Source organism: Malaclemys terrapin, chromosome 1 (genome assembly GCF_027887155.1).
Source record: "Malaclemys terrapin pileata isolate rMalTer1 chromosome 1, rMalTer1.hap1, whole genome shotgun sequence".
Lineage (NCBI taxonomy): Eukaryota > Metazoa > Chordata > Testudines > Emydidae > Malaclemys > Malaclemys terrapin.
The window spans coordinates 42,983,432-42,996,482 of NC_071505.1; the positions used below are offsets into that span (position 1 = coordinate 42,983,432).

The following is a 13,051-nucleotide window of genomic DNA, read 5'->3' on the forward strand; positions in this document are numbered from 1 at the left end:
TGATATATTTCTTATCATTTGTGCAGTAAACACAGAGATGTGTATCTGAAAATGGAAAAGTTGACCTTCAGCTTTTTTCAAAAATATTCCTATTCCCATTTTCCAATTAGGCCTATTATATAGATTGTATTTGTATTCAGATGCTTCCTGTTGAAAGGCTTCCAGTTTAAGCAACTACACCTCTACCCCAATATAACGCGACCCGATATAACATGAATTCAGATATAACGCTGTAACTCCGGGGGGGAGCAGGACTGTGCACTCCGGCGGATCAAAGCAAGTTCGATATAACGCAGTTTCACCTATAACCCAGTAAGATTTTTTGGCTTCCTAGGACAGCGTTATATCGGGATAGAGGTGTATATGATTTTGTTCTGATGTTGACAAGGTCACATTAGTAGTAAATTTGTCTAAGTAAACAGTTTCCTTTGGGCCTCTCTTTCTCTTAAAAAAAACAACAACAACAAAAAACGCAAGCGCGTGCACACACACACACACACAAAACATAAACAAAAAACCCAAAACCCAACAATAACCACTTTTATTTTTTCATTATTGAAATAATAATGCATGTGTGTTACCATATGCATATCTATGTACATAAAGTGAACACCATTAAAAAGTCAGTATTTGCCAACAGTTAATCTCACTGTGATATGTTAGATGATACAGTGTAGTAACTATTAGCAAATGTGAACTTTGGCCCTGACCCCGCCAACTCTTACATACTTGCTTATCTTTTGGCACATGATTCGTAGATTTCAAGGCCACAAGAGACCACTGTAATCATCTAGATTGACCTGTCTTGCACAAGCCATAGAACTTCCCCAAAATAGTTCCTAAAGCATAAATCATAGAAATTTAGGGCTGGAAGGCACCTTTGGAGGTCATCCAATCCAGCCCCCTGCACTGAGGCGGGACCAAGTATATCTAGACTGTTCCTGACAGGTATTTGTCTAATCTGTCGTCCAATGATTAGGATTCCACAACATCCCTTGGAAGTGTAGTCCAGTGTTTAACTATTCATATAGTTAGGAAAAACTTTCTATTATCTGATCTAAATCTCTCTCGCTGCAGATTAAGCTGATTACTTCTTGCCCTACCATCAGTAGACACGGAGAACAATTGATCATAACCCTCTTTGTAACAGCCATTAGAATATTTGAAGTGTGTTATCAGGTCTTCTTTTCTTAAGACTAAACATGCCCAATTTTTTTTAACCTTTCCTTAGAGGTCAGGTTTGCTAAACCTTTTATCGTTTTTGTTGCTGTCCTCTTGACTCTCTCCAATTTGTCCACATCTTTCTTAAAGTGTGGTGCCCGGGGCCAACCTTAAAGGTGGGTGACGTGGGCGATCGCACAGGGCACCATGGTCAGGGGCTGCCGTGATCAAGTGGCAAGAAATGGTGTAAGTCTGGGGTACGAGGCTGTGGAAGGGAGCTCAGGACAATGGTAGGGGGAGAGGCAGCAGGGAGCCCATGTTCAGCTGGCTATCCACCACAATCCCCAAATGTTTTTCAAAGTTACTGCTTCCCAGGATAGAGTCCTCCAATCCAGTAAGCAAGGCCTCTATATGGCCTTCAGTCCCATTGAATTGAGTGGGACTGCTCATGCATCTATAGGTGAGCACATTCCTAAGTGTTTGCAAGATCATGCCCTATTATGGTGGGCACTGTGTATGTATGCATGAACACTTACAATGATTAGAGGAATAGAAATGAAGGGTAAAGCACTCATAGAGTATTCTCTGAAATTTAGAAAGACTTTGGCTTGGTCTACACTACCCCCCCCAATTCGAACTAAGGTACGCAACTTCAGCTACGTGAATAACGTAGCTGAAGTCGAAGTACCTTAGTTCGAACTTACCTTGGTCCACACGCGGCAGGCAGGCTCCCCCGTCGACTCCGCGGTACTCCTCTCGCCGAGCTGGAGTACCGCAGTCGACGGCGAGCACTTCCGGGTTCGACTTATCGCGTCCAGACTAGACGCGATAAGTCGAACCCAGAACTTCGATTTCCAGCCGTCGAACTACCTGGTAAGTGTAGCCAAGGCCTGGGATTTATTACATATAACATACAATGTTTCAGCATCCCAGCTTTACATAGCCTTTATTATTTGTATTTTGTTGTGCTTTTGTATTTGAGATGTTCAAATATAAGCCATTAACTTTGTTGACCTGTCATAACCAGTCATTCTATTTATTTTTAATTTTTTCTGTCAAAAGAAACTGATTGATCACATTATTTTGGTTATAATGTCAACACGCTGAATTGAATACTAATCATGTTTCCATGTCATAACCATTATTTTCCTTTTCCGTTAGTAGAAAGGGATGGATGATATAAGTTCATTGATGTACTTGAGGCTGTTTGAGGTAATAGTTTATTTCTAAAGATTGTTTTGTCATGTACCTCATTATGTGCTGAAGGGTGGAAGTGAAGTGCTTGTTAAATTCATGTGTGTTTGTTATGTCTGCTAGTATCTAGAAGCAAACGATTTATTGGCCAATTCAGCTGCATGTTTTTATATAGCATTTATAATAATTTGCAAAAATGATCTCTAGTTAAAAACTTGTGTTTCTCCTTAATAAATAAAAAGTCATTTATTTTCCTGGTGACATTTGCTAGAGTAAGAATGTGTTTTAGATGTGAGTTTTGAGTTTTCTATTGTACTGGTTTGTTCTCGATGTTGTCCATGTCTGTCTCAGTAAGCAACATGAATGTAGTACTTAGAATTTAGCAGTGTTTTTCTAGCAAAATTTAATGTCTCGGTTTGAAAAAATTTCTCATTCTCAAATTACTACCTGTCAAGTTAGTTTTAGTTAATAATTGTCATTGTCAATGTTAAGTAATGATTTGCAAGTGTAAGATTTTACAAAAAGGTTTACTTTTGATCTAGGTTATATGCCAAGATGACTCTGACAAGTTGAAACTAGGTGGGGACTGGTTAAAGGCCTTGACTTGACTCTAAAGCTGTATGTGAATTAAAATCTGCGAAACTTGAGAGGAGCGTACCTAATTACCCAAAAGAAACTCAACAAGCAAATGTATTGTAGCTTGTTGATCTTCTTATTTTTTTGATAATTCAGAATAATCTTCAAGAAATATGTAGACTTCTTGCTCAGATTCTTGAAATGTGATCGCAGAAAAACACAATTGTCATTTGGCACAAACCCAGAATTACACATCTTTGCATGATGCACCTGGACATATGTGGCAGGTCTGGTAGAATCAGCTAATTAACAACACAGGCTTAAACAGGCACCTCATCTGGCAGTGTAGTTAGTTGCCTGATGGTGCTCAGCAGGATTTGGTAGTGCTTTTTATTTTTCTATCCTAATGGTCTGCTGCCCACCTAATTTTGCCTTATTGTCAGCCACTACTTACCGCAGCTTGAGGCCCTCCCAGGAGGCTGAATTACTATCAAAGGATTAGGGAGATGTAGCCTTGCAGCTCTGACATTTCTGATTACTTGTCTATGCCAGAACACTAATTAGCTGTGACTAATTAAGAAAAATGTTCCTGCCATAGAAAACCATTTAAAAGAACTGAGAAGTAGAAAAGCAATTCAAAAGCTGAGCAGTGCTCAGATTTGCCGATGCTCTTTAGATTTCCACCAAAGCCTTAACTCACCTTTAATTGTGCCTAATATTAAAAAAAAAAAAAAAAGCAGCCCTCCATATGTGAATTGATCTCAGTTTTTCTCTTGAACTGGAAGAATGTTTGTCGCCTTAAAACGGTTTGTAGTATCACTTTTCCTTCCAGTGGAAAAAAGAACAAATCTTTTTATTTTTCAGGCACTTTTACCAAACATTGAGTCTGAATGAAGATGTTTTGTGCGCACACACATGTATACATACACACAGAGCAAGAAGCTATCAGTATCTTGCAAATATGTTATTTAAAGTTCACTGCAGTGTTGTTATTTTTTCTAAATAATTTCTCCCACTTTTTTTTTTTAAATGAGAAGCGCTATAGAAAAGAAATAAACCATTTAAAATCTGGTAAAGGTAGTCCAGTATGATTGTATAAAGAATAGAGGAACATTTTATTTTTTCCAAATATTATTGAGAAGCAGAGAGCTCAGTCTAGCACTGATCCAACAAAGCTCAGTACTATTGAAATCAATGGAACTACTCACATGCTTAAAGTTAAGCATGTGCTTAGCAAGATCAGGACCGATGTACACAGTGCCTTGCAGGTGGAATCCACTGTGAGCATCTTTAAGAGTTTAATGGTGTGTTTTTTCTGTAGAAGAATGCTTGCAAGTAATTGCTTTGGCTCTTCCTGACTATTATGACCTGGGCATAAGCATGGTGGTTGGTCCAGATGTGGTCCTAAAGGTCTGGTCTACACTGGGGGGGGGGGTGAGCTAAGTCGGTCTAAGTTACGCAACTTCAGCTACGAAAATAGCGTAGCTGAAGTCAGTGTACTTAGAGCTACTTACCCGGTGTCTTCACTGCATTAGGTTGACTGCTGACGCTCCCCCGTCAACTCCGCCTACACTTCTCGCTCCGGTGGAGTACCGGAGTCGACGGGAGAGCGCTCAGGCGGTCGACCTCCGCTGGATTGATTGCTCCAGAGATAAGTGTAGACATGCCCAAATTTTCCCCACCTCTTCATTTTGATGATGTTTTTCCATAAGTCCTTGAAACCTCCATCTTGCATCTTATTATTGTCACCCTCCTTTACTAGCATAGAAGCCATGGGAATGATTTCGCCTCAAAAGTTGTGTGCATCATAATTCAGTCAGCAAGTTGCACTCATGGGCTAGGTCTACACTACAAACAAAGGGTGTGATTCCCAGGCCGTGTGCGCATACTCACGCTAGCTCAGTGGGAGCTAGAGCAAGTATAAATAGCAGTGTAGTTGCAGTAGCATGGACAGCATCAGCACAGGTTGGCCCTGCCAAGCACCAACCCGCCTGAACCCTCTGGGTATGTATTCAGCATGGCTGAGCCACTGCCCGAGTAACTGTGGCTACACTGCTCTTTATACTCACACTAGCTCTCAATGAGTTAGCGCGACTATATGTAGACAAGCTGGGAATCACACCCCATCCTTGTAGGGTAGATGTAGCCATGGAGGAGTTGTGTGCCGCTTATTCCCCACAAGCTTAGTTGTGTCATTTGCATGACTCCTCTAAACTGCCGCAGTTTGGGGAGCAAGAGTCTCTGAGCTAGATGCTAGAAAAGAATTGAGAACTGTACAATATCTGAATAAACAAGAAACAGGGAAATGAAGTCATTTTCTCAACATTGCCAACTCTTGTGCTTTTATCATGAGTTTCATATTATTTAGAGTGTCTCCAGCTCCTGGTTTCATCTGATAACTTGAGAATCTCAGCTTTGACTTAAAAAAAGAAAAAGTAAATTTCTAAGCCTTATGGTTGTGGAGAAAGCTTTGAAAACATGAATCCTAAAGATTCAAAAAAGAGAAGGCAAATTTTAAAAAATCCCAACCTGGATTATTTTGTAAATCTCATTATTTTTAAGCCAACCTCATGATATCTGGGGGTCTGACTCATGATTTGTAAATGCCTGTGGTTCGCAATACAGTCTTCTACTAGAAATATTTATGCTGGCCATCGTTTATTTAGACTTCTTTTCAATGCACCTATCCATCCATGCCTGTGCATCAAGAAAAATAACCAATTTTAGCAAACAGTGAACTCCTCCCAACACCTGGTCAAGATTAAATCCATTAACCCTTTTGTCCCGCTAGGGCTATGTGCAAATAAGCAGCTCGTTACAAGTATTTTATCTTTTATCTAGCTGGCTTGAAAAGTGTCTGGTACCTTAATGAAATTTATGGGACACTTACAAGTTTACACATATAAACCAGCACTGAAACGTTAGATGAGGCTGTTGGTAAGTGTTAACTGTGCCTACAGCTGTCACATTCTGTGCAGTCAAGGAAAATCAATAGGGATTGTACCATTTGTATTGTCTTATCTAATATTTGTTCACCATGAAGTGCCAGCCACAAGCACCACCTAGAGCATATTGATTTTGTGATGTAGTGTAATCCACACACACATAGTCAGCAGGTGAAACTCGCAGCTTCTGGAACCATACCATGCACGTTTGGTGTTTTTTACTTGTGTCTCATCTGGGTCAAGTTCACTGCAAAGCAACAACATTATGTGTAAATATTCACGAACAGAAACATAACTGTATTATTCACCATGTAAAGAAGCTGCCAAGAATGAGAGGCACCCAGTGAGAGTGCTCTAGTTTTATGATAATTGGTATACAGTAGCAGAAATAGGGTGTTCCTTTGTAAATCAGAATAGTCTAATGAGAAGAAGCTGCAAACTATCTGAAACAATTTGCGAAGTTAGTAAACATGTAGTAGTAAATACTGCTTGTCTGATCCTGTAGTGTTGAAATCAGTGAGAGCTTTGCCACTGATTTCCGTGAGCATAGGGGTCACATGTATAAATGTAGGATTTCTTTCAACCAAGAGAGGGGCCTCGTTTTTAGTTTATATCTATGTACCTTTTCATAGGACTCAGGTTTAACACCTGTCCTTCACTTTTCACTGTGCACTGTACTGTACATATGTAAAAATGTGCAAACCAAATTGTAAAAACACGGAAGTGACTGGCACATGGAGAAGTTCAAGCTGGGTTGAAAAAAATGTGTAAGTCGAAGAATGCAGGTGTGTGAAATGGAAAAGATCTGCGCATCAGAGTTGAAAAGAACTAAACCAGGAGTTATGTCATAGAAACAACATCCAGATTAGAGAGACAAGCATTTTTAAAATGCTCTAATTTAAAACATATTTGCCAAACTTCAGATGTAAATTGAGAGCTACCTTTATAAGGGGCAACACCACCAGGCCTGAAAATAAGCCATTTTAGGATCTGATCCTGCAAAAAACACTTATTCATGTCCTTAACTTTACACATTAGCCGTTCCATTGGCTTTGATGGATGACTCACAAAGGTAAAGTTAAGCTGCTGCATAGGTGTTTGTAGGACTAGGACATTAGTGATGGGGATAGTATTAAGTAATTTAAAACAGTAGCCTTTCACCTTTTATTTATTTATGTTGGGGATTCATGTTGGCTTAAGCTCAAGAAACATTCACTGGCTGGTCTCATTCTGTTCCTTGGTGGACATTGGTCTATATCATTGAACCACAACATACAGCAGAGCACACAAATATGGCATGACTGGTAGTAGGTGCTCAAGGAAGCCCTAGTACTGTAATAGCATAAAGCAGTGCAGTTCAGGAATGAAGTGCATAGGCGGGGGGGTGAAGCTATATGTTCCAATGCCATTAGTCTCTCACTTTAATAAGCCCTACATTAGCACACAATATTTAAAATAAAGATAACATAACAGATGTCCAGGTCTGCATGGCAGCTTTGTGTACAAATAATTTTTCAAAACCTCACGTCATTCTGCATCTATCATATGTGAGGAAGGGAGATGCAGATAAAATGGGTTCCAATTACAAAATTACCAAAATGTTGCAAACAAATTACACCTCTACCTCAATATAACGCTGTCCTCGGGAGCCAAAAAAATTTTACCATGTTATAGGTGAAATCACGTTATATCCAACTTGCTTTGATCCGCCGGAGTGCGCAGCCCCTCTAACCCCCCCCCCCCCCCCCCCGGAGCACTGCTTTACCGCGTTATATCAGAATTTGTGTTATATTGGGTCGCATTATATCGGGGTAGAGGTGTATTTTGAAATTTTATATTCTGTCTCTGAGATAGCAATGTAGTATACAGTATGTGGATGGATGGTTACTGTATGTCATGTATTGAACATTTACATTTGTTATGGATGACAGTACTTCCACAATCATGTAGCCTCCAATTCTGAGCTCAGTTTAAAACAAAAAAACTTTACTTTTCTTCAGAAAAACTATCCCATTGAAATGCAACATGCCATATCTCATTCCATGGCAGAGTTTTTCTAGGATGTTTGGAAAAAATCAGAAAGAATTTTAAAGCTGTGGGATTTACAAATTTCCCCCTCAGTGACATATTTTTAAAAATGATCCTAACAGTTTTTGGCTCTTCCTATCTCCAAAATGGCTCCACCAAAAAACTCCAAATTTGTTTGATATTGTTGGCCCCGTGGATTCTGTGGTTTGGGTGAGTATTTTTGTTGGGTTTCTTTTTTGCAAGGGAGGTATTGGTGGGTCGATTACAAAAGTGGATAATACGAACCCCTCACTAAGGTAGGCAGGGAAGAGACTAATTAGGGGATAATTTGAGTAGGGATATAAATAAAGGCACAGGAAGGCCAGAGGAGGGGCCCTGAGGGGAAAAGGAAGTGTTCTTCCTTCTAACTACAGGCCAAGATAGAAGAAAGCTGATCACCATGCTGTAAGGAGAGAATAGACTTTGTGAAGAAGTAAAGGTCTGTTTGTCACTTTACCAGGCTGAAAAAAAAGTCCCAATCCTGTTTCCCTTTTCAGTGGGATTGGGCAAAGAATAGATCTGCACAGTTATCAGTGTTTTAAAATGGCTGGCTGCAGTATTGTTCTTCCCCACTCTTCTCTTCCCAGGGCCGGCTCGAGGCACCAGCGCAGCAAGCAGGTGCTTGGGGCAGCCAATGGAAAGGAGCGGCACGTCCGGCTCTTCGGCAGCAATTCGGCGGCGGGTCCCTCAGTCCCACTTGGAGGGAAGGACCTGCCATTGAATTGCCACCAAAGAATGAAGCGGTGGTGCTAAATATGCTGGAGCTGGCCCTGTCCCTTCCTGTTACCTGTGGATACAGTTTGGGCTGTACAGAGCAATTATTTACACACACATACACACACACACTGCAATGCTCTAAATTTTTTTCAAATATTAGAGGGAGAGATTTGAGGTGGAGGATATGTGGATGAGCAGGAGTCCAGGAGGAGGCCTGTAGAAGTGGGGACGTGAGTTTCAATAGACTGGGTGACTTAGAACTGTGCTACTATGTGTTGGATTGGGGTGTCTGTGGGAGGAAGAAGAATATGAAAGGACAGGAGACTGGCAGAGCATGCAGTGGGGAAAGAAGGGGAAGTGCAGGGAGCCAGAGGTACAGAAAAGGGTGCAGGGGATTGGGGGAGGCATAGAAAATGGATGTAGGATACTTGAGTAAGAAGGTATACAGGAATTGGGATGAGGAAATGGAGAGTTTATCCATGAAAATTTTTAAATATTTAAAATTTTCTAGATAGAAAACTTTAAGCACTTAGTTTACAGCAGGGATCGGCAACCTTTGGCACGCAGCCTGCCAGGGTAAGCCCCCTAGTGGGCCGGGACGGTTTGTTTACCTGCCGCGTCCGCAGGTTCGGCTGATCATGGCTCCCACTGGCCGTTCCAGGACAATGGGGGTGGCGGGAAACGGTGGCCAGTATATCCCTGTGGACGCGGCAGGTAAACAAACTGGCCCAGCCTGCCAAAGGTTGCCGATCCCTGGTTTACAGTGTAGATAAAAAGTTCCATTCCCTTCCACTGTCCTCTAACCCCATAATCCACACAGATACAACTCCACATGCACAGGGCCTCATAAAATGTCACAGGAAGGATCCCCTCCTGTGGACCTTATATCCCAGATTTAATTTGATTTATAAAATTTATAAAAAAAAACAAATTGAGGAAATTCCCCAAAAAAATATTCATTACAAAAAGGTTTTAAGGTTGAAAGTGTGTTTCAATGGAGTTTAGTTGGCACCTAAAACCAAGATTAGTCATCTCTTCACAAAATTGTGAACCTTAAACACGCGCGCACACACATCTACAAATGAACAGTTACAGGATTCACCCAGTTTCTTTATTCTCATATAATCCTTCATCATTATCACTCCATCAGATTTACACTACCGCCTGACATTAATTTTGCCCTCCCTAAAAGTGCCCGATATGTATGCAGATGTCAAAATAACAAATGACTGGAGATCAGAAAATCTTTTTTATTATTTTATTTATTGAAGGGACCCATTTCCAGCATATTACTACATTGCTCACTACAAAAAACTTCTTGTTATCGGATACACAATATAGTTAATATAGTTATAAAATACAACTTACCAGGCCTATCTACAATTGCATAAACCTAAAGTACCATACAATCAATGGACATTATATCACCAAATTACACCAGTAATTCATTAAAATATTATTTTACGCCTTCATCATATCACACTATGAAATATCTGAGGACGTATCTTAATATACCTTTTGAACTATATTATTTTTTGACTCTTTACTACACAATGAAAATAACATACAAAATCAACAGTACACATCCAGCAGCATATTTCCATTACACAACAAATCGAGTTGGCCAAACTAAGATTGGGTGTGTAAAACAGGGAGGGTTATAGTGAGTGATGAAGGATTGTAGGCAGACAATTATTGGCTATTCTTTAACTGATCATTTCCATACAGTTATTAATATTTGTTTTTTAAACATATAGAATTTTTTTAAAGAATCAATTAAAATGTACCTTCAAATATAACACTTTTTATTGTTTTTTTTGTGTGTGTATCATAATAAAATAATATAGTCAGGCTTAGCAAATATATATTAAGTGCATATCTAGGCCAAGAATTAGCTACTCCAGTACAGATCCTTGCTATATGTTCTACTGTGCAGTGACCATAAGTATGGAGGCCACTTAATTCTGGCAACCTAATTCTAGTACAGTACTATCTGCAAATTCATATTTGCAAATATCACGTCTCTGTACACTCAGTGTTCTATAAAATGTGTGCAGCATAAAAATGCCACCTGATTCTAAAAATATTTCAAACTAAAAGGTGAGGCTCCATACACTGTTTGCCTGAAGCAATTACTTTTTAAAGAATTCGGTGCAGAATAATTATTGGTTTACCAAGCTAAAAATAAAGTTTCAGGAGCAGCTATAAAAATATTCTAGTTACTCCTCTAATAAAGAACAGACAGGTTTTTTAGAGCAAAATAAAATTAAAAGTTGCATATTTAAAGCCTGTTCCTGCAGTTGCTTAACATCATGAGGAGTACCAATACTCATGTTACTAAGCCCTATGTCTAGTAGAAAGGGTTTACCAGATTGCACACTTAGAACCAAATTCTGATCCCACCTGCATCCACAGCATGGAGTCCACCAGAACTTCAGGGCTTGGCTTTGTTCCACAGCTTCAGAGGCAGGGGTGAAAGTAACTTAAAGGACTTACTGGTACGCCAGAGTCCTGAGCAGGGGTGTGGCCTCAACCAGAAGGGCCGCTGCGGAGCTCCGGGCCCTTTAAATCACCGCTGGAGCCCAGCTGCCGGAGCTCCAGTGGTGCTTTAAAGGGCCCAGGGCTTCCCGCAGGAGCACTGGCCCTTTAAATACCCGCCCAAGCCCGGCTGCCGGAGCTCTCCGAGCCGTTTAAATCCCTGCCTGAGCCTGGCTGCCGGAGCTCTAGTGGGGATTTAAAGGGCCTGGGGCTCCCTGCAATTGCTGCAGCCCTGGGCACTTTAAATCACCGCCGCGGAAGCCGGTCCAGTCCGGTACGGCATACTGGTACTTCACCTCTGTTCAGAGGCCTAATTAAATGCTGACTACACACACACACAAACACAGACACTCGCCTCAAGAACAGTTCTACGGAGGGATATGTTGTTGCCTGTCCCCCATGCTCTCTGCCCAGGAGCAGAGTCTCTGCCATACCTAGAGGCTAAGGGATGACCTCAGGGAGGCACTCCACATATGTAGTATCTCCCTAATTCCATAAGAGTGAGTTAGTGGAATCCCACACCCCTCCTAGCTGTCAAGTAGTAACCAAGAAGAGTGACTGGGCCTTGCAGTCCAAGATGGGAATCTTCAGGCTGGTATCTCTGAAAAAGAGCTGCCACCCTAGGATGAAAGTGGACAAAGCCCCCTTGGCCGCACACACCAATTACTGTTAGAGGGAACAGATTCTTCACACAATGCACAGTCAACCTGTGGAACTCTTTGCCAGAGGATGTTGTGAAGGCCAAGACTGTAATAGGGTTCAAAAGAGAGCTAAATAAGTTCATGGAGGATAGGTCCATCAATGGCTATTAGCCAGGATGGGCAGGGATGGTGTCCCTAGCACTGTTTGTCAGAAGCTTGGAATGGGCAACGGGGGATGGATCACTTGATGATTATCTGTTCTGTTCATTCCCTCTGAAGCACCTGGCATTTGCCACTGTTGAAAGACAGGATACAGGGCTAGATGGACTTTGGTCTGATCCAGTGTGGCCATTCTTTTGTTCTTATTCCCTCCCCATCAGCTCCTCTCTCCCTTGGGCCAGCAAGGTTGGAGATCTGGGCCTAGTCCCTCTTCCCCGAGGCAGTTCCATTGGGTTACTGTTGCAGTAATCAGGAAGGTGAGAGGGGCAGGATCTGCAGAAGCCGCTCAGAGAAGATGAAGCTCATATGCTTGAACTGTCCAGTTCCCACAGTCTGTTCCAAGGTCTCATGGAGACCATTAACCCTTCTTCACCAGGTCCACCTGTCTCCAAGATCAGTTAGGCTGCTGAGGAGAGACCATACATTGAATCATAGAAATATAGGGCTGGAAGGTTCTCAAGAGGTTGTCCAGTCCATCCTCTTGGTCTGAGGCAGGACCAAGTATACCTAGACCATCCCTGACAGGTGTTTGTCTAACCTGTTCTTAGAAACCTCCAGTAGTGAGGATTCCACAGCCTCTGGAGGTAACCTGTTCCAGTGCTTAACTTCATAATCCAACACAGCTGCAACATAAAGTTGGGACATGGCCTGTGAAACACAAACCTGCAATCGTCCCTTAGGAACTACTCTCACTGAAGCCAATAGTTTTGTCTGAGGAAGGGCTGTGGGATCAAGCCCAGACTTGGATAACTTCATATTTATCATGCTTCAATATTTGTGCAATGAAGTGGGGAGCTGAGTGTCATATGGATGTGCTTTGGCATTAGAGCAAATGTGTTTTAGTTAATAGAAATGATGTTGCGGCACCCTGACTGAAGACCTTAGAAATATAAATTAAATTATCTGTAGTTACAATGTAGCTTTACAAGTTAAGGAAAGCTATTGACACTCAAAATGCAACATAAGCAATAGCAGATTGTTCCCAGTTAATAG

At 41.3% G+C, this 13,051-nt stretch overlaps 1 protein-coding gene across 6 annotated transcripts in view; it reads left to right on the top strand.

Annotated features, from left to right (window-relative positions):
- The window catches only part of CADPS2 (calcium dependent secretion activator 2), a 576,541-nt gene that overhangs the window by 550,601 nt on the left and 12,889 nt on the right, over positions 1–13,051 (top strand). The window contains exon 26 of one of the 6 annotated variants that reach the window (XM_054023186.1): positions 2,326–2,373. The exons of the other annotated variants lie outside the window; for them this stretch is intronic. Coding sequence (XP_053879161.1) covers positions 2,326–2,373 — 48 coding nt within the window. The remainder of the gene's footprint in view (positions 1–2,325; positions 2,374–13,051) is intronic. 6 annotated transcript variants of the gene reach the window in all.